General features: G+C 43.7%; 2 protein-coding genes across 11 annotated transcripts in view; one reads left to right on the forward strand and one right to left on the reverse strand.

Annotated features, from left to right (window-relative positions):
* LOC307027276 (protein 4.1-like) overlaps positions 1-3,821 on the forward strand; it is a 45,062-nt gene extending 41,241 nt beyond the window's left edge. For 8 of the 9 annotated variants that reach the window (XM_079695492.1, XM_079695486.1, XM_079695488.1 and 5 more), the window contains 4 exons: position 1; positions 89-169; positions 2,174-2,295; positions 2,710-3,821. The exon at position 1 is cut by the window's left edge and continues 92 nt beyond it. In XM_079695492.1, the coding sequence (XP_079551618.1) occupies position 1; positions 89-169; positions 2,174-2,284 (193 nt within the window). In that variant the 3' untranslated portion in view covers positions 2,285-2,295; positions 2,710-3,821. The remainder of the gene's footprint in view (positions 2-88; positions 170-2,173; positions 2,296-2,709) is intronic. The other variant, XM_079695490.1, reaches the window with a different exon arrangement.
* A 1-nt stretch (position 3,822) lies between these two features.
* The window catches only part of lama1 (laminin, alpha 1), a 66,759-nt gene continuing 48,081 nt past the window's right edge, over positions 3,823-22,500 (reverse strand). For both annotated transcript variants that reach the window (XM_079695485.1, XM_079695484.1), the window contains 15 exons: positions 19,827-19,977; positions 19,606-19,750; positions 18,367-18,508; positions 18,163-18,277; positions 16,863-17,003; positions 16,430-16,575; positions 14,329-14,523; positions 14,068-14,248; positions 9,751-9,857; positions 8,448-8,637; positions 5,693-5,842; positions 5,301-5,454; positions 4,969-5,102; positions 4,524-4,737; positions 3,823-4,382 (listed from right to left, as the gene is read on the reverse strand). In XM_079695485.1, coding sequence (XP_079551611.1) covers positions 4,207-4,382; positions 4,524-4,737; positions 4,969-5,102; positions 5,301-5,454; positions 5,693-5,842; positions 8,448-8,637; positions 9,751-9,857; positions 14,068-14,248; positions 14,329-14,523; positions 16,430-16,575; positions 16,863-17,003; positions 18,163-18,277; positions 18,367-18,508; positions 19,606-19,750; positions 19,827-19,977 — 2,341 coding nt within the window. In that variant the 3' untranslated portion in view covers positions 3,823-4,206. The remainder of the gene's footprint in view (positions 4,383-4,523; positions 4,738-4,968; positions 5,103-5,300; positions 5,455-5,692; positions 5,843-8,447; positions 8,638-9,750; positions 9,858-14,067; positions 14,249-14,328; positions 14,524-16,429; positions 16,576-16,862; positions 17,004-18,162; positions 18,278-18,366; positions 18,509-19,605; positions 19,751-19,826; positions 19,978-22,500) is intronic.

Genomic DNA, 22,500 nt, shown 5'->3' on the forward strand with positions numbered 1-22,500 from the left:
GGTAACACACACACACATCACCAAGGTAACACACACACACATCACCAAGGTAACACACACACACACACCATAACCTCTATGTGTGCAGACGGTGAAGGGAGGAGTCTCGGAGACTCGGATCGAGAAGAGGATCGTGATCTCCGGAGACACCGAGATCGACCACGATCAGGTGACACTTCATCATCAACCTGTTCAGCCCTGAGCCTGTTTTTCAGGTCTCAGGCTCCAAAATGACATTCCCAGAACAAATGACCATATCTTCTAAAAGGGGTAAATTAACAATCTTTTTTCTCAAAGCAATGATAAACCTGTGAGTTGGATGTAGAAGAGTCAGAATCAATATAGATGTTTTTATTTTAAAGTAAATTCAGATTGAAAATCATAAAAAAATGTAAGTTATAGTGTCCGTCCAAAACCATTACTTGTAGTAAAAAACACCCTTGAATGATGGGATAGTAGACTAAAAGCTTTAGGAATCCAAATTATAACATATAATAAGTACCCTGTATCAAGATTGATGCAAAACAAGTGACATGTGACCTTTTTAGAGAGGTTTAGCAACACTTCTGGGGTCATTTGTGGATTTGCCGTTTCTCTGGCCCCCCTCGTCGATTTTGATGATTGTCATTTCTTTTTAACCATTGGAGCCAATAGAATCGAGGGGAAGTTCTTAAATCCACCTACACGTTACCATGAGGATTGAGAGTGATGTGCACGTAGCTTGCCCAAACTGAAAGCTATGTTACGCTCTGAAAACTGAAAACTAGACTTATTGCTGATGGATTATCAGAAATAATTTCACAGTGACTCGCTGCACCCGCACTGCGAGGGGGACCCAAGTTCCCATCAGCAGAAACACGTGGGTTTGCTATCCTGGCTCCAAAATGGTGGAATGAGCTCCCCATTGAAATCAGGACAGCAGAAAGCTTACACATCTTCTTCAGACTGAAAGCTCATCTCTTTGGACTCCACTTCCAGAGATAGAATTACTAACAAAGCACTTATATACTAATAAAGGGCTGGCTTATCTAAAGCCAGTTGAGTAGCACTTGAAATGTTTGGCTCTATGAAACCTGATGTTCTTATATGATTCTGTTTTCTTCAAGGTTGTACTTTGTTGGTCGAACGCGCTTATTGTAAGTCTCTTTGGATAAAAGCCTCAGCTAAATGCAATGTCATGTAATGTCATTATTAACACTCTGACCAGGTGTTAACAGGTAAAGAAACGCTCTAAAGGTGACGCCCTGAACCGGGTTAACAGGTGTATCCCGGGTTAACTAAACCAGGTTAACTAACCCTCTTTAAGGCTCTTGAGACGGTTCTCTGTAATGTAACATTTGTGATAGTGGGCTATATAAATAAACATTGATTGATTGATTGATTCTCTCTGAGACTTTAGAACAGCTCCAAATCTTATTTTATCCTAACTTCAGGAGTTTCTCTGTCCTGTCTGCAGTCAGACGCTGCAGCAGAGTGTGTGAGAGTGTGTGAGAGTGTGTGAGAGTATGTGTGTGTGTGTGTGTGTGTGTGTGTGTGTTAGTCTCAGTGCCAGGCAGGATCTGAGTAGGGTTTGAGGCACTCAGGCAACGAGCTCCTCAGCCCGGGCTCCATCTGAGCCTCTTTGGCCCGGGTTAACAGGTCTAACCAAGGACAACTAACCCGGGTTATCTAACCCTCTTTACGCACCAAGCTGACACCAAAGGACTGACACAGACGGACCTCCCGTCTCTGCGTCTTGGCCAACAGTCGCACTGGAACACACCGCAAAGACTTCCGCCGACGGCCAAGAAGCACGTACAAACTGCGCATGCGTGAGTGGCAATGACTCTCCACACCAGCAGGCGGCGGTAGTGTGTATTCGTCATTCAAAAGAGGAAACAACCGGAAGACAGACTGCGTGATATAAATAAACAGAACCATGTTCCCTCTCCAGCAGGAGGTGGAGTTCAATCAAATCTCAGATTTGCCTTCTTGATAGTTTGTTTGGGTCCCTCACTTCTGTTTCGCTTCTCATGCACTGATTCGCTAGCTGAACAGCCAATCAGAGTGATTTCTTTGGCCGACTGCCCAAAGTCGCCTTTTTTCGACTAATCGGCCTGGTGTGTCCGTGCCTTAAGGCTCTGACCCGGTCCAACCCAGGTTAACTAACCTGGGTTATCTAACCCTCTCTAAGGCTCTGGAGGCCGCTCTCTCTGAGGCGCGACGCCAACATCCTGAACTTTCCGTCACTCGAGTCGTCGTCCACAAAGAGACCGAGGTTTCTCCTGATCATGTGACCGATTAGTGACATCACAGGTAACAGGTGCAGCCCCGTGCTGGATGCTGATTGGCTGCTGCTGCATGGCTGTTTGCACTTTCACCTGGAAAAACACCTGGAGGATCCAGGGAAAGATCTAATTGGTTGAAACGTTTAGGACAGGAAACTGTAGTCTGAAGAGGAAGTAAACAATACAGTGAAGATCAGTGGGGACACCAGCATGCGATGCTAATATTAGCATGCTACGCTCAACTAATAGTCAAGCTTTGAAATTGCTATGCTAATTAGCATGCCACTCACTGGCTAGCTTGTTCGTTAACGGTAAATGTTGCTGCAAGGGATTGTGGGGCGGCTTTATATCCTTTCGTTCAATGCCCGAGAGGGAAACAAACGCAGGGTTCTGATTGGTCGACGAGACTCCTGTCTCACTGCTGCACCTGTCTGTCTTTCAGGACTGAAGCTACAAGACTGCAGGATCATGGGAGCAGTGGACACACACACACACACACACACACAGACACACACACACACACACACACACACACACACACACACACACACACACACACACACACACACACACACACACACACACACACACACACACACACACACACACACACACACACACACGTCGGTCGACCTCAGTTGAACTCTCAAAGTGAACTCCAGGCCCTGCCCCCTCACATCTAATTAGTTGGTAGACTCAAGGTGCTCCATATTAAACTTCAGTAGTCTTTTAATAAAAGCCTTCATCATGTTTTCTGATTTCTGAGTCGCTGATCCTAATCATGTTAGCATAGCATCACATGTTAGCCTAGCATCATCTGCACCAGCTTTACCTGGATGATAAACAGGAAGTAGAATTCATATTTATATTTCTGTCGACTGTACAGCTCCAACATTAGTAACATGAACTGGAACTTTATTCTGACATCTGATGCAAACTGTTACCTGTAAGATAGCATGTTTGCTAGCACTGTAGCAGCTAACTGTATAGCAGCTTAAACTCTGTATTTACCCACAATGCAATTGTAATGTGCCATTCTTCTCACCATGGAAACCCTGTTATTATTTATTCAGTGATGTTGATTTATGTGTTTATTTATTATTGATCTGTGTTGTAATCCCAACCCGACAACGTAAAGCTGAGCTTAAACTGTATGATGTAAATTGTACGATGTTGGCTAGCTAGTCTCTGAAGAAAAGAGCCTCAGATAAACAACGTATACTTGTGTTAGCATAGAGAGTTCAAGATAAGCTACATTTATGTAGATTTTACATATTTAAACTTAAATGAACACCACTCTGCGCTGAAGTCGCCATATAAATCTAAAATCTGATCGGTGCGGGAGAAACATTGTAATCATCGAGCTAACATCATTATCATTGGGCTATCATACTAACACCAGGCTAACACCAGGCTAACCCTGGGTTAACAACGGGCTAACTTCGGGCTAACACCGGGCTAACCCCTGTCTAACATCGTACAGATTAAGCTCCGCTCTGCACACTCCCCGAGGGATTTTTCACCGCTGAACTGAAATAAAACGATTAAACTGGACTTCCTGTCTGAATGTATTTTATTGTTTGATGAAGAAACAGAGTTACAGAGGGAGGGAGGACAGCATCATGTAACAGCCTTCATCAACAATGATATATAAACGTCGTTTATCACAGAAGTACAGATTCAATTATGTTTTCTGGTTAACTTTAATTAATCTTTTATTCATGTTCTCAGATCTCAAACTTTCCCACAATAATAGACGTTAATCGTGCTAACTCTTCTTCATGTAGCGTTAGCTTTATGCTAGCTGGCTCCAACCAGACGTAGCACAAGGTAGGAAGTACAAGTAAAAAAGAAGCTTTTGATTGGACAAAAGAGTGGGAAGGGGCGGGAATTATGAAAGGCCAATTCATTAAACAAAACTGTTGTGTCCGACGGCCAATCAGAGCTGAGCTACATGTTGCTTAGCAACAGGACAGGAGTTAGGAATCACGCCCAACAGGAAGTGGGCGGAGCTTAACTCCAGAGCGTCATTCAGGTGAGACTTAATGAGATGAAGCTTCCTCAGACAGCCTGAGAACCTGGAGCTGACAGACAGGCAGTTCTGCTTCACACCCACTGAGAGACAGACAGTTGAGGGGGAGACAGGTGGAGTCAGACAGATGGAGAGAGACAGGTGGAGAGAGAGACAGGTTAGTGTGAGTCTTTGACAGGTCGTCATGTTTGGTTCACCTGTAACTGAATGGACAGATCTCTCACCTGGGAATCCGCCCAGGTAGACAGGGTTGTTGGTCTCAGCAGAGGTGGATTGTGGGTAAGGGTTGGGGGTGGAATAGCTCCTCCCATCAACGCTCAGACTCAGGCTGTGTTTGGTCTTCTTCGCCACCAGGTGGTGCCAGAGCCCGTCACACAGCAGGGGGCCAATCGAACGCACCGACACTCGCCCCGCGCCGTTGTTCACGTTGAACACCACCTAAGGACACACACATTCCTGTTATTATCTCTGTGTGAGAACATAAACACACCTGAGGACACATACATTCCTGTTATTATCTCTGTTTGAGGACATAAACACCTACATTTGTACCCGACCAATCAAATCTCCCCATTCCTAACAACATGCATGATGTAATCTCGAGGGAAGGGCATAAAGCTGACTTAAAGGTAAACACACAGCACCTGTCACATGACTCCTGAGCCTCACCTGTCCGTGGATCAGCTCCAGCCCGATGGCGTCCACCTTGGCGCTGCTGATCCCCAGCAACACAGCTTCTGATTGGCTCGTTCGAAACTCGAAGGCCACAGACACATCAGAGCCCACCTTATAACCATCACGCACTACACACACACACACACACACACACACACACACACACACACACACACACACACACACACACACACACACACACACACACACACACACACACACACACACACACACACACACACACACACAGTTAACCACTAGGAACATCATCAGATTAAATATTAAATTATAAATATATTGTAAATTATATAATTAGTTGGACTCACTCAGGGCGGCGTATCCACTGCCGTTAAAGTAACTTCCTTTCTGGTCGTTGGTGAAACAGGAAGTGACATCATGCTGTGAAGCTGGAGAGGACAGATCCAGCATGGCGCCGTTCAGACTGACGGAGCGAACGCATCCCGAGAAGCTGCTGCTGGCCTGAGAGACAGGAAGTCACACCTGTGTTTACATCACTAGGGAACACTCATATTGGATAGCGCTCCACCTGTTAGGCTAAGGGGCGGGACATCTCCAAACAGGTTGATATTTATATTCACAGGTAAGGATAAAGTAGAGGCACTACATACTGATATACACCTGAACATATATATACACAGGTAAGGGTAAAGTAGAGATGTACACCTGAACCTGTGTACAGGTAAGGTAAGGGTCTCACGTTGATCCTGCGGGTGGAGTGTGTGTGAGGGAGGCCTCCCAGAAAGAGTCTGTCCTCCACGTCCAGCTGGTTTCCTTTAATAAACACAGAGTCTGGAGTCCTGCCGTCGAGCGATAGAGAGACCGAGCGCCGGCTCACCTCCCCGATCACCTGAGAGGACAGGTGTTATTATTGATCACCAGGTAGGGTTAGTTCATGATGCAGAGGATGATTGATCCATCGTTCTTGATTCATGTTGAACATCGATTAATGTCACCTGGAGGCGTAGTGTTCGCCCTTTAATTAAGGACAGGTGCTCACGTTGAGTCCAAGGGCAAACAGTGTGTGTGTGTGTCTGTCTGTGTGTGTGTGTCTGTCTGTCTGCCTGTGTGTGTGTGTCTGTCTGTCTGCCTGTGTGTGTGTGTGTGTGTGTGTGCGTGTGTGTGTCTGTCTGCCTGCCTGTGTGTGTGTGTGTGTGTGTGTGTGTGTGTGTGTGTGTGTGAGTGTGTGTCTGTCTGTCTGTCTGTCTGTCTGCCTGTGTGCGTGTGTGTGTGTGTGTGTGTGTGTGTGTGTGTGTGTGTGTGTGTGTGTGTGAATATGTGTCTGTCTGTCTGTCTGCCTGTGTGTGTGTGTGTGTGTGTGTGTGTGTGTGTGTGTGTGTGTGTGTGTGTGTGTGTGTGTGTGTGTGTGTGTTTGAGTCTGTCTGTGTGTGTGTGTGTGTGTGTGTGTGTGTGTGTGTGTGTGTGTGTGTGTGTGTGTGTGTGTCTCTGTGTGTTGAAGGATTATTTGAATTATTTGAAGGATTAAAGTAACGTGTTATGGCAGGAAAGTTAAATCTGGTATATTCCTTTTAATGTCACCTTATATATATTTATGTGTGTTAAATTTGAAGGGACAAAGTATCTTTTCCCTCCCCCAATATATTGAGGTGAAGTCCTTGTGTTTTGAGAAGAGATGGGAGCATGGGACACCCTTATTTGGAGATAGTGCCGAAACTCTGGAATGTTTCCCTCGTAAAAGAAGGGTGTGCGTTACACAATCTTGTAGCAGATGTGTGTGTGTTTTCATTGCAGTAAAATATATGTGCTACAGGATTACTGGTCAACTATACCTCTGTTCTTATTCTTTCATGTGTGGGTACTAAATGGCTACAAACATTGTGGAGAAATTAGCTTAAACATCTTTCATTACTCTATATGAAATGGAAGCAGTTTTTTATGACAGGGACGAGAGAGGTGGGGGAGGGACACATTCCGAAGAGGTTCAGCATGTCAATTGTCAGGGGAATCGACTTGTTTTCAATAGAGGTGTGGGGTTGGTTACTTTGTATTAATAATAGCAGTATGTGTAAAGGAAGCTGGAAATATACAATGTGAAACCTTTTATTTGAAGTAAAGATGTGAACGATAGCTCAAACAAATGGAGGGGCCATAGGTAGGCCTGTGAGAAGTTTGACTATTTGAAAAGCATCTCTAATACTGCTTAAGAGCATAGGTAATGTGTTCCTCATTATTATTGATATGAAAGTAATTAACATGTATTACGTATATTTAGCCAACTATAACAACTATATCTTAAAACATACTTTTAACTTGTGTGTGGCAGTCAGGAGGCGGGAAGATGGACTCAGGGACAAAGGGCCATAAAGGAGATGTGTGTGTGCTGGCTACAAGCTGCTGTGTCGCACTGATTGGGTGCGACAGGCCATGTGTTGGTCTCTCCCAATAAGATGACCTCTGGGGGAAAGCACGTACACCTCCTCCTGTGTTTTTAGTATGAAAGCCTGTGTTTTCCTTTGGTTCGCGCTCTTGTTTTTCACCGGCCGTTCCTGAGATCTGTCTCACACGGTGGTAGAACCTGAGCCCGGAGTACTCTGCAGAGTGCTTCGTGATTTCTTTGTATTTGTATTTTGTATCGTTACTGTATATCATTAAAGCAAGATTATTGTTTAACTTGTATTCTGGTGTTTCTTAATCCCTTCCTTTTCACGAATTCACCCAGCTTAGCAAACAACACGCGGAGACGAGGTTGGTTTTCAACATCCTCCAAATCTCCAACAGTGTGTGTGTGTGTGTGTGTGTGTGTGTGTGTGTGTGTGTGTGTGTGTGTGTGTGTGTGTGTGTGTGTGTGTGTGTGTGTGTGTGTGTGTGTGTGTGTGTGTGTGTGTGTGAATATGTGTCTATCTGTCTGTGTCTGTCTGTCTGCCTGTGTGTGTGTGTGTGTGTGTGTGTGTGTTTGAGTCTGTCTGTGTGTGTCTGTGTGTGTGTGTCTGTGTGTGTCTGTGTGTGTGTGTGTGTGTGTCTGTGTGTGTCTGTCTGTGTGTGTCTGTGTGTGTGTGTGTGAGTGTGTGTCTGTCTGTCTGTCTGTCTGTCTGCCTGTGTGTGTGTGTGTGTGTGTGTGTGTGTGTGTGTGTGTGTGTGTTTGAGTCTGTCTGTGTGTGTGTGTGTGTGAGTGTGTGTCTGTCTGTCTGTCTGTCTGCCTGTGTGTGTGTGTGTGTGTGTGTGTGTGTGTGTGTGTGTGTGTGTGTGTGTGTGTGTGTGTGTGTGTGTGTGTGTGTGTGTGTGTGTGTGTGTGTGTTTGAGTCTGTCTGTGTGTGTGTCTGTGTGTGTGTGTGTGTGTGTGTGTGTGTGTGTGTGTGTGTCTGTATGTCTGTCTGCCTGTGTGTGTGTGTGTGTGTGTGTGTGTGTGTGTGTGTGTGTGTGTGTGTGTGCGTGTGTGTGTGTGTCTGTCTGCCTGTGTGTGTTTGTGTGTGTGTCTGTCTGTGTGTGTGTCTCACCGTGTGCCACTCCCCATCATTAACGGTGCTGGAGGAGGTGCAGGAGGCGGGACCTCTCCCCAGATCAGCTGATAGGACGAGACGGCCGCCCGTCATCCGGAGGACGATGAAGTCCATCTGCTTGGCGTCAGAGAGCAAGACCAGCTGACCAACCAGAGCCCGGCTCCTGAGCGACAACCTGAGGGACACACTGCGAGAGGGGGGGGGTTACACAACAACAACAACAACAACAACAACCCCCCCTCAGGGGGGTATACTACGAAGCAGGATGTTCTCTTAGCGGCTAACTTCAGGTTAACTCCGGGTTTCCGGTCCTACGAAGCTGGTTCTCTTTTTAGCGGGCTAGATCTCCATGGTAACTGATGCTGAGCGGCTAGCCTGCCCCGGAGCAGGTTAGGTTGCAGGCTAAGAGATCAACTCAGTGAAAGCACTGCCTGCTGACCAATCAGAGCTCAGTGTGCGGAGTTTAAAGCGATCAAGTCATATTACAGGAGAAAGGAAATACAGAAAAGCTGCCGTTGCAGGAAAGACGGCCGGCAAAAATCAGCGACTGTGTGAACGTGAACATGAATAGAATATCACCTCCCATCTTCAGAGCAATCTGACTATTATAACATTAGCGTTAACAAAGCTTACTTAAATATCTGCCACAACATAAGTAACCGGATCAGAGTAACATTAAGTACAGTCCGCGGCATATCACATCATAATGTATCATCTCCTTATCTGAGTCAGCTGAGCCGTATCTGGCCGTGCAACACTCACAGTGTCACATACTGTATGCAGAAGGATTATTTGAAGCAACACATTAAGTTGAGGAAACACTCGAGTCAAATGTAATGAAAGTCAGATGGTGTCTTAGACGGGGCAGTGATATCATAAACCTGTTCATGTACGCATTCAAACACTTGTTCTGTTACCAGCTGTATTCACCTTGCAGGTGCAGCTATGTGGCTTTGATCCTGGATAAAGTGTTTAAGTCATGGATGTTTAAAGTTTAACTTCTTCATATGTCTAATATTATAGTTGACTTTTCATTCAGGAAGTATGACGCTGTGCTGTCAGTACGCTTCTCCATGTTTGTGATTGGTCGAATGCTCCAGATACCACCCCTTTCATGTGAACGCTCCTAACTAGATAGGACACGGCTGGCTTGAGCGATCCACTTGATAACCCGCGTCGTAGGACCGTTTAGCGAGAGCGCGTATGTTTTGGATTAGGCCAACCGGCTAACTCAAACATATCCAGGTTAGGTTGAACCAGCTTCGTAGTACAGACCTCTGGTCTTCCTGTTCAGACTCACCTCTTCCTGATGCTGCTGGGGCTGATACTGAAGGTCATGTGACTGTGTTTGGACGAACCGAACAGAACAGCTGACGGCAGCACGGCTGGCTCCGCCTCCAACACACACTGCAACACACATACACCAACAATCAATAACAACATTGTTTATCGTTATCAGGGTACTTACACCTTTTCCAAAGTTAAATTCAAGACCTTTTCAAGCATTTTCAAGGTGTATTTCAAGCTTTTCAAGTAGCTTTCAGCAGTTGGGAATTATATAATTATATACACATACTTATACGCAAATGATTATTTCCCTACCTCACATTAAATCAGATGTTCTTGATGCTATAAACAACCAAAGGTGTGTTTCGTGATAGCCTTCTACACGAGGAAGATATATTAAAGAAAAAGAAACCAAGTGTAATGTTTCAGACTGAGTGACCCGTCTGTAAACATTCTTTATTAACCTGTTGGAGGTCCTGAGGCTGGCATTGAACATACGGCCCTCCCAGGTTAGGCCAAAGGGTGCGTTATATGCACACATATACTATCTATCTATCTATATATATGTATATATATATACATATATATATACATATATATACAGTTCAGAGGTACATGGTGTACTTCTACCACAGTTCAGAGGTACATGGTGTACTTCTACTCACTACAGTTCAGAGGTACATGGAGTACTTCTACTACAGTTCAGAGGTACATGGAGTACTTCTACTACAGTTCAGAGGTACATGGTGTACTTCTACTCCCCTACATGTATTTAATACCTTTAGTTACTTCTCAGATGTGGATGAATGATGTGAAATCTAATCAAGTGTTGAATCAGACTTTAGTTCCACCTGGAGTAAATCCACCAGCTACCCTGCAGTATACAAAGTCATTCAAACTAGCTGCACCTTTACCAGCTTTGAGAACACTTTCATGATCAATCATTATAAAACATATCATATCTATTATTCTGAAATGGACCAATCTGCACAACGACTACTTTTACTGTCTTTCACTATATTTTGATGAGAATACTTTTCTACTTTCACTTGAGGAACATTTTGAATACAGGACTTTTACTGTAACAGAGTATTCCTACACTCTGGTACTTCTACTTTTACTCAAGAACAAGATCTGAGTACTTCAACTTTTACTCAAGTGCAAGATCTGAGTACTTCTACTTTTACTCAAGTACAAGACCTGAGTACTTCTACTTTTACTCAAGTACAAGACCTGAGTACTTCTACTTTTACTCAAGTACAAGCTCAGAGTACTTCTACTTTTACTCAAGTACAAGATCTGAGTACTTCTACTTTTACTCAAGAACAAGACCTGAGTACTTCTACTTTTACTCAAGTACAAGACCTGAGTACTTCTACTTTTACTCAAGTACAAGCTCAGAGTACTTCTACTTTTACTCAAGTACAAGATCTGAGTACTTCTACTTTTACTCAAGTACAAGACCTGAGTACTTCTACTTTTACTCAAGTACAAGCTCAGAGTACTTCTACTTTTACTCAAGAACAAGACCTGAGTACTTCTACTTTTACTCAAGTACAAGACCTGAGTACTTCTACTTTTACTCAAGTACAAGCTCAGAGTACTTCTACTTTTACTCAAGTACAAGATCTGAGTACTTCTACTTTTACTCAAGTACAAGACCTGAGTACTTCTACTTTTACTCAAGTACAAGATCTGAGTACTTCTACTTTTACTCAAGAACAAGACCTGAGTACTTCTACTTTTACTCAAGTACAAGACCTGAGTACTTCTACTTTTACTCAAGTACAAGCTCAGAGTACTTCTACTTTTACTCAAGTACAAGATCTGAGTACTTCTACTTTTACTCAAGTACAAGACCTGAGTACTTCTACTTTTACTCAAGTACAAGCTCAGAGTACTTCTACTTTTACTCAAGTACAAGATCTGAGTACTTCTACTTTTACTCAAGAACAAGATCTGAGTACTTCTACTTCTACTCAAGTACAAGATCTGAGTACTTCTACTTTTACTCAAGAACAAGATCTGAGTACTTCTACTTTTACTCAAGAACAAGATCTGAGTACTTCTACTTTTACTCAAGTACAAGACCTGAGTACTTCTACTTTTACTCAAGTACAAGATCTGAGTACTTCTACTTTTACTCAAGAACAAGATCTGAGTACTTCTACTTTTACTCAAGAACAAGCTCAGAGTACTTCTACTTTTACTCAAGTACAAGATCTGAGTACTTCTACTTTTACTCAAGTACAAGACCTGAGTACTTCTACTTTTACTCAAGAACAAGATCTGAGTACTTCTACTTTTACTCAAGAACAAGATCTGAGTACTTCTACTTCTACTCAAGTACAAGATCTGAGTACTTCTACTTTTACTCAAGAACAAGATCTGAGTACTTCTACTTTTACTCAAGAACAAGATCTGAGTACTTCTACTTTTATTCAAGAACAAGCTCAGAGTACTTCTACTTTTACTCAAGTACAAGATCTGAGTACTTCTACTTTTACTCAAGTACAAGACCTGAGTACTTCTACTTTTACTCAAGTACAAGATCTGAGTACTTCTACTTTTACTCAAGAACAAGATCTGAGTACTTCTACTTTTACTCAAGAACAAGCTCAGAGTACTTCTACTTTTACTCAAGTACAAGATCTGAGTACTTCTACTTTTACTCAAGTACAAGACCTGAGTACTTCTACTTTTACTCAAGAACAAGATCTGAGTACTTCTACTTTTACTCAAGAACAAGATCTGAGTACTTCTACTTCTACTCAAGTACAAGATCTGAGTACTTCTACTTTTACTCAAGAACAAGATCTGAGTACTTCTACTTTTACTCAAGAACAAGATCTGAGTACTTCTACTTTTACTCAAGAACAAGCTCAGAGTACTTCTACTTTTACTCAAGTACAAGATCTGAGTACTTCTACTTTTACTCCAGTACAAGACCTGAGTACTTCTACTTTTACTCAAGTACAAGCTCAGAGTACTTCTACTTTTACTCAAGTACAAGACCTGAGTACTTCTACTTTTACTCAAGAACAAGATCTGAGTACTTCTACTTTTACTCAAGAACAAGATCTGAGTACTTCTACTTTTACTCAAGAACAAGATCTGAGTACTTCTACTTTTACTCAAGAACAAGATCTGAGTACTTCTACTTTTACTCAAGAACAAGATCTGACTACTTCTACTTTTACTCTAGTCCAAGATCTGAGTACTATATAAAATAATATTTACAAATGTGTACAATGATTAGTAAATAATGTTGACTACTCAAGACACCTGTCTTATACATCTTCAAAGGAAGACTGTTTCTTCTACAATCACGTGGGATTAAAGTAAAATGTAGTTTTACTTGTGTAATACTGCAATACTTTATATAAAAGCCTGTTTCTGAAATGATCAACCATAGCGACGCGGTCAACTCCTCAGTTTATATTTATAACAACATACTGTACTAACAAGCTAATGTCTAAATACAACAGTGAGTGCTTCCCCCTCTGAACACCGCAGGATGGCGACTGTAACGCACATATTGACATAGGTACGCTCCTCTGACATGATTGTCGCCTGCATAAATAATTAGCCCTCATGGAGTTCGCTATTCAGCTCGCTAACGTTACTAGCTTAAACAAGCGTAACATGCAACGTTAGCCTAATCCAAAATGCTCTACTACGGCGTACCTTTCATGAAGCTCGTCAGCGCAGACTCTCCCATCGTGAATAATTGAAAGTCTTTTTTGCAAACTTTGCAGGAGGCTATTCGTGGGGTTGACCCTCGTCTTAGCCATGGCTTGTATTTGTCTTCTGCCAGCCAACGCTCGTTGAAACTGCAACTTCCTGGCACACTGTCATCCATCACTCTCATCAGAATGCCCAGGTCACACGTAACACAAACACTTGCAGGTCAAGCGCATAGCAGGAAGGCCGGAGCCTACGCGCATAACGCGTAGCGCATAGCGCGGGAAGGCCGGAGCCTACGCGCATAACGCGTAGCGCATAGCGCGGGAAGGCCGGAGCCTACGCGCATAACGCGTAGCGCATAGCGCGGGAAGGACGGAGCGGAGCTGCTTTATGTAGAAGCGAAGCACTTAAGCTTGCTCCGACTTGTCTCTTTTCTTTTAATCTAAAAAGCGAACTATTCAGTCGGACAGCAATTTAGTGTAAAAGTAAAGCATTTGCAATTTCAAGCACTTTGTCCTAAATCCAAGCACTTTTCAAACCTTGAAAACACCACATTCAATTTCGAGCATTTTCAAGGATTTCCAGCCCCCGTACAAACCCTGCGTTATTAATAATGAGCATATTTATTACATCAGCTCGTTACCGTTAGAGCTCCAGGTATGAAGGCGCTCAGGTGAGTGGGCGGGGCTCCAGGTAAGTGGGCGGGGTCAGGAGTTGGTTCTACTTCCTGGTCATCGGGAAGCACCGCCACCTCCACCTTCTCCAATAAGCAGCTGTCAAGCTCCGCCCCCTCATACTTCAAGGCTCCTGATAGGTCCACGAGCCTGGAGGGAGCAGCCAATCAGAGCACTTAGCACACAGACAGGAAACTGTGCCTGTGTGTGTGTTTGTGTGTTTGACTTACGCTCCGCCCACCACCAGGTGTTGGATGCAGCCTCTGAACCTCCTGGACAGACCCTGTACTCTAATTGGAAGACGAGACTCCTCCCCTGATGGCAGCCCACCAATGAAGAAAGAGGCCGGAGACCATCGAGGAAATCCGCCCGGCAACAGAGAGACGGACTTCAGGTGTTCCTCGTCCACCTGCACTGACAGAGACCTGAGAGACAGACAGGTGACGTTAATACAGACAGGTGAGACAGGTAAGGTTGATACAGACAGGTGAGGTTAATACAGACAGGTGACGTTTATACCGACAGGTGAGGTTAATAGACAGGTGGGACAGGTGAGGTTAATACAGACAGGTGAGACAGGTGAGATTAATAGACAGGTGAGACAGGTGAGGTTAATAGACAGGTGAGACAGGTAAGGTTTATAAGACAGGTGAGGTTTATACAGACAGGTGAGACAGGTAAGGTTTATGAGACAGGTAAGGTTTATAAGACAGGTGAGGTTTATACAGACAGGTGAGGTTTATACAGACAGGTGAGGTTTATACAGACAGGGGAGACAGGTAAGGTTTATAAGACAGGTGAGGTTTATACAGACAGGTGAGGTTTATACAGACAGGGGAGGTTTATACAGACAGGGGAGGTTTATACAGAAAGGTGAGACAGGTGACGTTAATAGACAGGTGAGACAGGTGAGGTTAATACAGACAGGTGATGTTAATAGACAGGTGAGGTTAATACAGACAGGTGAGATAGGTGACCTTAATAGATAGGTGAGACAGGTGAGGTTTATACAGACAGGTGAGACAGGTGAGGTTTATACAGACAGGTGAGACAGGTGAGGTTTATACAGACAGGTGAGGTTTATACAGAAAGGTGAGACAGATGAGGTTAATAGACAGGTGAGGTTCATACAGACAGGTGAGACAGGTGACGTTAACAGACAGGTGAGACAGGTGAGGTTAATAGACAGGTGAGAAAGGTGAGGTTAATACAGACAGGTGAGACAGGTGACGTTAATAGACAGGTGAGACAGGTGACGTTAACAGACAGGTGAGATAGGTGACGTTTATACAAACAAGTGAGACAGGTGAGGTTAATACAGACAGGTGAGACAGGTGAGGTTTATACAGACAGGTCAGACAGGTAACACATAGTTCCTGTTGATGTTTAGGATCACTGAGTGTGTTTTTCCGGTGAGATTTATACAGACAAGTGAGATTTATACAGAAAGGTGAGACAGATGACGTTAATAGACAGGTGAGACAGGTGAGGTTTATACAGACAGGTGAGACAGGTGAGGTTTATACAGACAGGTGAGACAGGTAAAACGTACTTCCTGTTGATGTTGAGGATCACTGAGTGTGTTTTTCCAGTGAGATTTATACATACAGGTGAGGTTTATACAGACAGGTGAGACAGGTGACATTAATAGACAGGTGAGACAGGTGAGGTTAATACAGACAGGTGAGACAGGTGACGTTAACAGACAGGTGAGACAGGTGATGTTAATAGACAGGTGAGACAGGTGAGGTTAATACAGACAGGTGAGACAGGTGACGTTAATAGACAGGTGAGACAGGTGATGTTAATAGACAGGTGAGACAGGTGAGGTTAATACAGACAGGTGAGACAGGTGATGTTAATACAGACAGGTGAGACAGGTGAGGTTAATACAGACAGGTGAGACAGGTGACGTTAATAGACAGGTGAGACAGGTGACGTTAACAGACATGTGAGACAGGGGAGGTTAATACAAACAGGTGAGACAGGTGACGTTAATAGACAGGTGAGACAGGTGACGTTAATAGAGAGGTGAGACAGGTGAGGTTTATACAGACAAGTGAGACAGGTGAGGTTAATACAGACAAGTGAGACAGGTGAGGTTAATACAGACAGGTGAGACAGGTGAGGTTTATACAGACAGGTGAGACAGGTGAGGTTAATACAGACAAGTGAGACAGGTGAGGTTAATACAGACAGGTGAGACAGGTGAGGTTTATACAGACAGGTGAGACAGGTGAGGTTAATACAGACAAGTGAGACAGGTGAGGTTAATACAGACAAGTGAGACAGGTGAGGTTAATACAGACAGGTGAGACAGGTAACACGTACTTCCTGTTGATGTTGAGGATCACTGAGTGTGTTTTTCCGTCGCCGAACGTTCCTCCGTCAGGTCTCACCACCATCACCCTCTGAGAAGCTCCTCCCCCTAGCTCCGCCTCCAACGCACCTGAGAGCAGGTGAACCGACAGGAAATGCTGCAGATACACACACACACACACACACACACACACACACACACACACACACACACACACACACACACACACACAGACACACAGACACACACACACACACACACACACACACACACAGACACACAGACACACACACACACACACACACACACACACACACACACACACACACACACACACAGACACACACACACACACACACACACACACAGTCAGCATTATGTCTGATTCCCCGACAGGAGTCAGCATGATGAGTCCAGGTATATCAGGTGACTTGTCTGTCTCACCTGTCTCTGGCTGAAGGCAGCCAGCAGGACTCCTGATTGGTTGTTGGAGGAGAAGGAGAAGAGAAGCTCCGTCTCCTGACCGAGGGAGGGGGGGGCGATCTGAACAAACCCTCCAGAGAGTAGAGAGACACTTCGTACCGCCTGCAACACAGTAGTTATATTAAACAAGTTAGCATGTTATATTAAACACGTTAGCATACGTTTGCATGTTATATTAAACACGTTAGTATGTTATATTAAACACGTTAGCATACGTTAGCATGTTATATTAAACACGTTAGTATGTTATATTAAACACGTTAGCATACGTTAGCATGTTATATTAAACTCGTTAGTATGTTATAGTAAACACGTTAGCATGTTATATTAAACACGTTAGCATACGTTTGCATGTTATATTAAACACGTTAGCATGTTATATTAAACACGTTAGCATACGTTAGCATGTTATATTAAACACGTTAGTATGTTATATTAAACACGTTAGCATCCGTTAGCATGTTATATTAAACACGTTAGTATGTTATAGTAAACACGTTAGCATGTTATATGAAACACGTTAGCATACGTTAGCATGTTATATGAAACAGGGTAGTTATATTAAACACTTTAGCATGTTATATGAAACAGGGTAGTTATATTAAACACGTTAGTATGTTATATTAAACATGTTAGTATGTTATATTAAACATGTTAGCATACGTTAGCATGTTATATTAAACACATTAGTATGTTATATTAAACACGTTAGTATGTTATATAAAATATGTTAGCATACGTTAGCATGTTATATGAAACAGGGTAGTTATATTAAACACGTTAGCATGTTATATTAAACACGTTAGTTATATTAAACACGTTAGCATACGTTAGCATGTTATATTAAACACGTTAGTATGTTATATTAAACACGTTAGCATACGTTAGCATGTTATATTAAACACGTTAGTATGTTATATTAAACACGTTAGCATACGTTAGCATGTTATATTAAACACATTAGTATGTTATATTAAACACGTTAGTATGTTATATAAAATATGTTAGCATACGTTAGCATGTTATATGAAACAGGGTAGTTATATTAAACACGTTAGCATGTTATATTAAACACGTTAGTTATATTAAACACGTTAGCATACGTTAGCATGTTATATTAAACACGTTAGTATGTTATATTAAACACGTTAGCATGTGTGTGTGTGTGTCTCTGTGTGTGTGTGTGTGTGTGTGTGTGTGTGTGTGTGTGTGTGTGTGTGTGTGTGTCTGTGTGTCTGTGTGAGTGTGTGTGTGTGTGTACCTCCAGCACGCAGCCCTTCCTGACTCCATAAGCGTCTCTCAGAAGGTCAAAGTTCGATCGGGCGATTTCCACGTTCTTTATGCAGCCCACGTATGACCTAGAGACCACCTGTCGCCTAGCAACAACACAGGTAGGAAAAGTCAGACAGGTAGAGAGAGACAGACACATACCAACAGTTAGACAGGTAAGGAGGCAGGGACTCACCTGATTGGCCGAGAGGCAGGAAGTCCTCCGATGTAGATGGGGTCGAGGTCGGAGCGGTTCAGGTCGGAGGCGGTTCCCGGAGACTCCGCCTCCAACACCTCCTTCTCTGATGATTGGTCGGCTGCCATGATGGACAGGTAGCCTGGACACAGGTGAGAGGACGCCAAATCAGTTAAATTAAATACATTATTATAACAGCAGTACCTTTGCGTTTTCTCCTCTGCAGTAGTTAGCAGTAGCTTAGCATCGGTTAGCAGTAGCTTAGCATCGGTTAGCAGAAGCTTAGCATCAGTTAGCAGAAGCTTAGCATCAGTTAGCAGTAGCTTAGCATCAGTTACCTTTGCGTTTTCTCCTCTGCAGTAGTTAGCAGTAGCTTAGCATCAGTTAGCAGTAGCTTAGCATCAGTTAGCAGTAGCATAGCATCAGTTAGCAGTAGCTTAGCATCAGTTAGCAGTAGCTTAGCATCAGTCACCTTTGCATTTGCTCCTCTGCAGTAGTTAGCAGTAGCTTAGCATCAGTTAGCAGTAGCTTAGCATCAGTTAGCAGTAGCTTAGCATCAGTTACCTTTGCATTTGCTCCTCTGCAGTAGTTAGCAGTAGCTTAGCATCGGTTAGCAGTAGCTTAGCATCAGTTAGCAGTAGCTTAGCATCAGTTAGCAGTAGCTTAGCATCAGTTAGCAGAAGCTTAGCATCAGTTAGCAGTAGCTTAGCATCAGTTAGCAGTAGCTTAGCATCAGTTAGCAGAAGCTTAGCATCAGTTAGCAGTAGCTTAGCATCAGTTACCTTTGCATTTGCTCCTCTGCAGTAGTTAGCAGTAGCTTAGCATCGGTTAGCAGTAGCTTAGCATCAGTTACCTTTGCGTTTGCTCCTCTGCAGTAGTTAGCAGTAGCTTAGCATCAGTTAGCAGTAGCTTAGCATCAGTTACCTTTGCATTTGCTCCTCTGCAGTAGTTAGCAGTAGCTTAGCATCGGTTAGCAGTAGCTTAGCATCAGTTACCTTTGCATTTGCTCCTCTGCAGTAGTTAGCAGTAGCTTAGCATCGGTTAGCAGTAGCTTAGCATCAGTTACCTTTGCATTTGCTCCTCTGCAGTAGTTAGCAGTAGCTTAGCATCAGTTAGCAGTAGCTTAGCATCGGTTAGCAGTAGCTTAGCATCAGTTACCTTTGCGTTTTCTCCTCTGCAGTAGTTAGCAGTAGTTAGCAGTAGCTTAGCATCGGTTAGCAGTAGCTTAGCATCAGTTACCTTTGCGCTTGCTCCTCTGCAGGGTGATCTTGTACCAAACCCCTGAGTTGTACTTCCTGTTGGAGGTCAGGATCAAAGCTCCGGAGCCGAGGTCAAAGGTCAGCCGGACATGCCCCCCCACCAGCTCCATGGACAGGAAGTCTCTCTGCAGGTGACAGGAAGTGAGGTCAGTACCCTTCACAATAAGAGCCTCAACAGAAACAGGTGAGTTAGTGTCGTACCGTGTTGTTGGAGGCCAGGTACAGCAGTAATCCGCCTGGCGACAACGTTTTGAACAGCAGGACGATGGAGGTGGACGTCGCTCTCAGAGACTTCTGGACCAATGAGAATCCAGATCCATCAAAGTGGAAAGAAGTCTCCTCCGTCTGGGGACTGAGAGACAGACAGGGGACACACTTGTAGTGACACACCTGTAGTGACACACCTGTACTAGCGATGTGCATCTCCATCACTGAGGCCGATGCGCTGCGCATCTCGATACGTTGCCACGATACGATACATTTGAAACACCAAGCTTGCGATACGATTCACCTCTGTTGCAATACAGTTCGATACGATGCGATTCAACACGATGCAAAATAATGATACTTTAATATGGTACGACAGAGGATTTTTGTTTTATTCCTGATATGCAGCAAATCATACATTAACAAAAAAGTGCTTTACATATTTGGTTCTCTCTCCTAGTGCATCCCATCATGCTGTTTCTTTTTGACCTTAAAGAACTCTCCAGAGTAAAGTAACCCCTCACAGTTAAACAACGTAAGGATGCATTGCCCAGGATTAACAATGTGCAAATAACAGCTACCATAGAGCCATGCCCGTACAGCTGCTGCCTGATGTGCTGAACACTCATAGGCTGAATCACCAGGGAGCAGGAAGCAGTGGTTTCTATATGAACAATAAAGAGAAGAACCTTTCACACACAGCTCTATCATAACTGCTCACAGTGAGGAAGACATCTAAACTGTGATTGGCCGTCACAGGCTGCTGTAAGCTAAACACCTCTCTCTGAGAGAACACCTCCCTGAGTGATTTCGCTCTGTCTAACTTTCAGGTTTCTCTTCTCAGCCGCAGACCCCATGTCGCTTCTTTATGTGCGTCGCTAAGTTCCTCGTACTGCTTGTGTACTTTAAAGCGGCTCGGCATCGTTTACAATTTGCGAGCGATTTTTCAAGTTCACTGTCTTTCTTGAAAAATCCGAAGTGTTGCCAAACGTTTGATTTGTAGGTATTTTTGGTTGCGCTTTGTTTGTCTTTCTCCTCGACTTCATGTGTGTTGATAACTGAGACTCTCGGCCTCCGTAGTGTTTCTCTTTCTCCTCGACATTACATTGCATTAATAAGTGCGTTCGACCGGGAAGATACAACCTTGAAGAAAGCAGAATCATATAAGTTCATCAGGTTTCATAGAGCCAAACATTTCAAGTGCTACTCAACTGGCTTTAGATCAGCCAGCCCTTTATTAGTATATAAGTGCTTTGTTAGTAATTCTATCTCTGGAAGTGGAGTCCAAAGAGATGAGTTTTCAGTCTGAAGAAGATGTGTAAGCTTTCTGCTGTCCTGATTTCAATGGGGAGCTCATTCCACCATTTTGGAGCCAGGATAGCAAACCCACGTGTTTCTGCTGATGGGAACTTGGGTCCCCCTCGCAGTGCGGGTGCAGCGAGCTGTTTGGCTGATGCAGAGCGGAGTGCACGTGCTGGGGTGTACGGTTGAACCATGTCCTGGATGTAGGAAGGGCCCGATCCATTCACAGCATGGTACGCAAGTACCAGTGTCTTGAAGTGGACTCCGTGTGTGTTGATAACTGAGACTCTCTGCCTCCGTAGAGCGAATCAGAGATCAAAGATCGTCTCTGCTGAATGCTGACAGGATGAGGGGATATTTATTTGACTGAATCGTTTTTTTACCGATGCAAAGACGCTACAATCGATGCATCGCAAGTTCAACCCAGACTGTAGCCGATGTGCACTCTCTCAACCGGTGCAAATCGGTGTACTGATACACCTGCAGTGATACACCTGCAGTGATACACCTGTAGTGATACACCTTGTGACAACCCTGTGGTTGTCCATCAGGTGGTGCTGTTGTAACTGGGGCTTTACCGGGTCATTGGGTAAGTGTTTAAAATACCTGTCGTGGCATGCATGAAGACTAGGGTGAGACAAGATAGCTAGTATTGGTTAGGCAGTTAGCCAGGGGAGAGGTATTCCAGAGTGAAACAAAAATATATATATATATTTTTAGGTGTCTGTGCACCAGGTTCAAGGGAGTTTGCATAATCATGGCTACATTGAAAGATTTTGTTAAGTGTCCCAGTGTGGAACTGCTGGAAAGATATACTAAAGACCAACTGTTAAAAATTGCAGAGCATTTTGAGGTAAACGTTCCAAAGCAGGGTCGTAAAGACACCATAGTGACTATGTTACAGGCCCAGTTGGTACTGCTAGAGGTTCTGCCAACAGTGGCTGTCGATGATGGTTCCGAGGAGGAGTTGATTGAGAAGGCAGCTATAAATCCAGAGCGGCAGAGAAGTGCAGGTTCTTCTTTGTTTGACTTTGGTGAAATTACATTACATTACATTACATTACATTGCATTTAGCTGACGCTTTTATCCAAAGAGACTTACAATAAGTGCATTCGACCAGGAAGATACAACCTTTAAGAAAACAGAATCATATAAGTACATCAGGTTTCATAGAGCCAAACATTTCAAGTGCTACTCAACTGGCATTTAGAAAGCCAGCCCTTTATTAGTATATAAATGCTTTGTTAGTAATTCTATCGCTCGAAGTGGAGTCTAAAGAGATGAGTTTTCAGTTTGCGTCGGAAGATGTGTAAGCTATCATTTTGACATTTGAACAGAGAAAGGAAATAATGCTGCTGCAGTACC

Source organism: Notothenia rossii (genome assembly GCF_949606895.1).
Source record: "Notothenia rossii genome assembly, contig: scaffold_84, whole genome shotgun sequence".
NCBI classification, from domain to species: domain Eukaryota; kingdom Metazoa; phylum Chordata; class Actinopteri; order Perciformes; family Nototheniidae; genus Notothenia; species Notothenia rossii.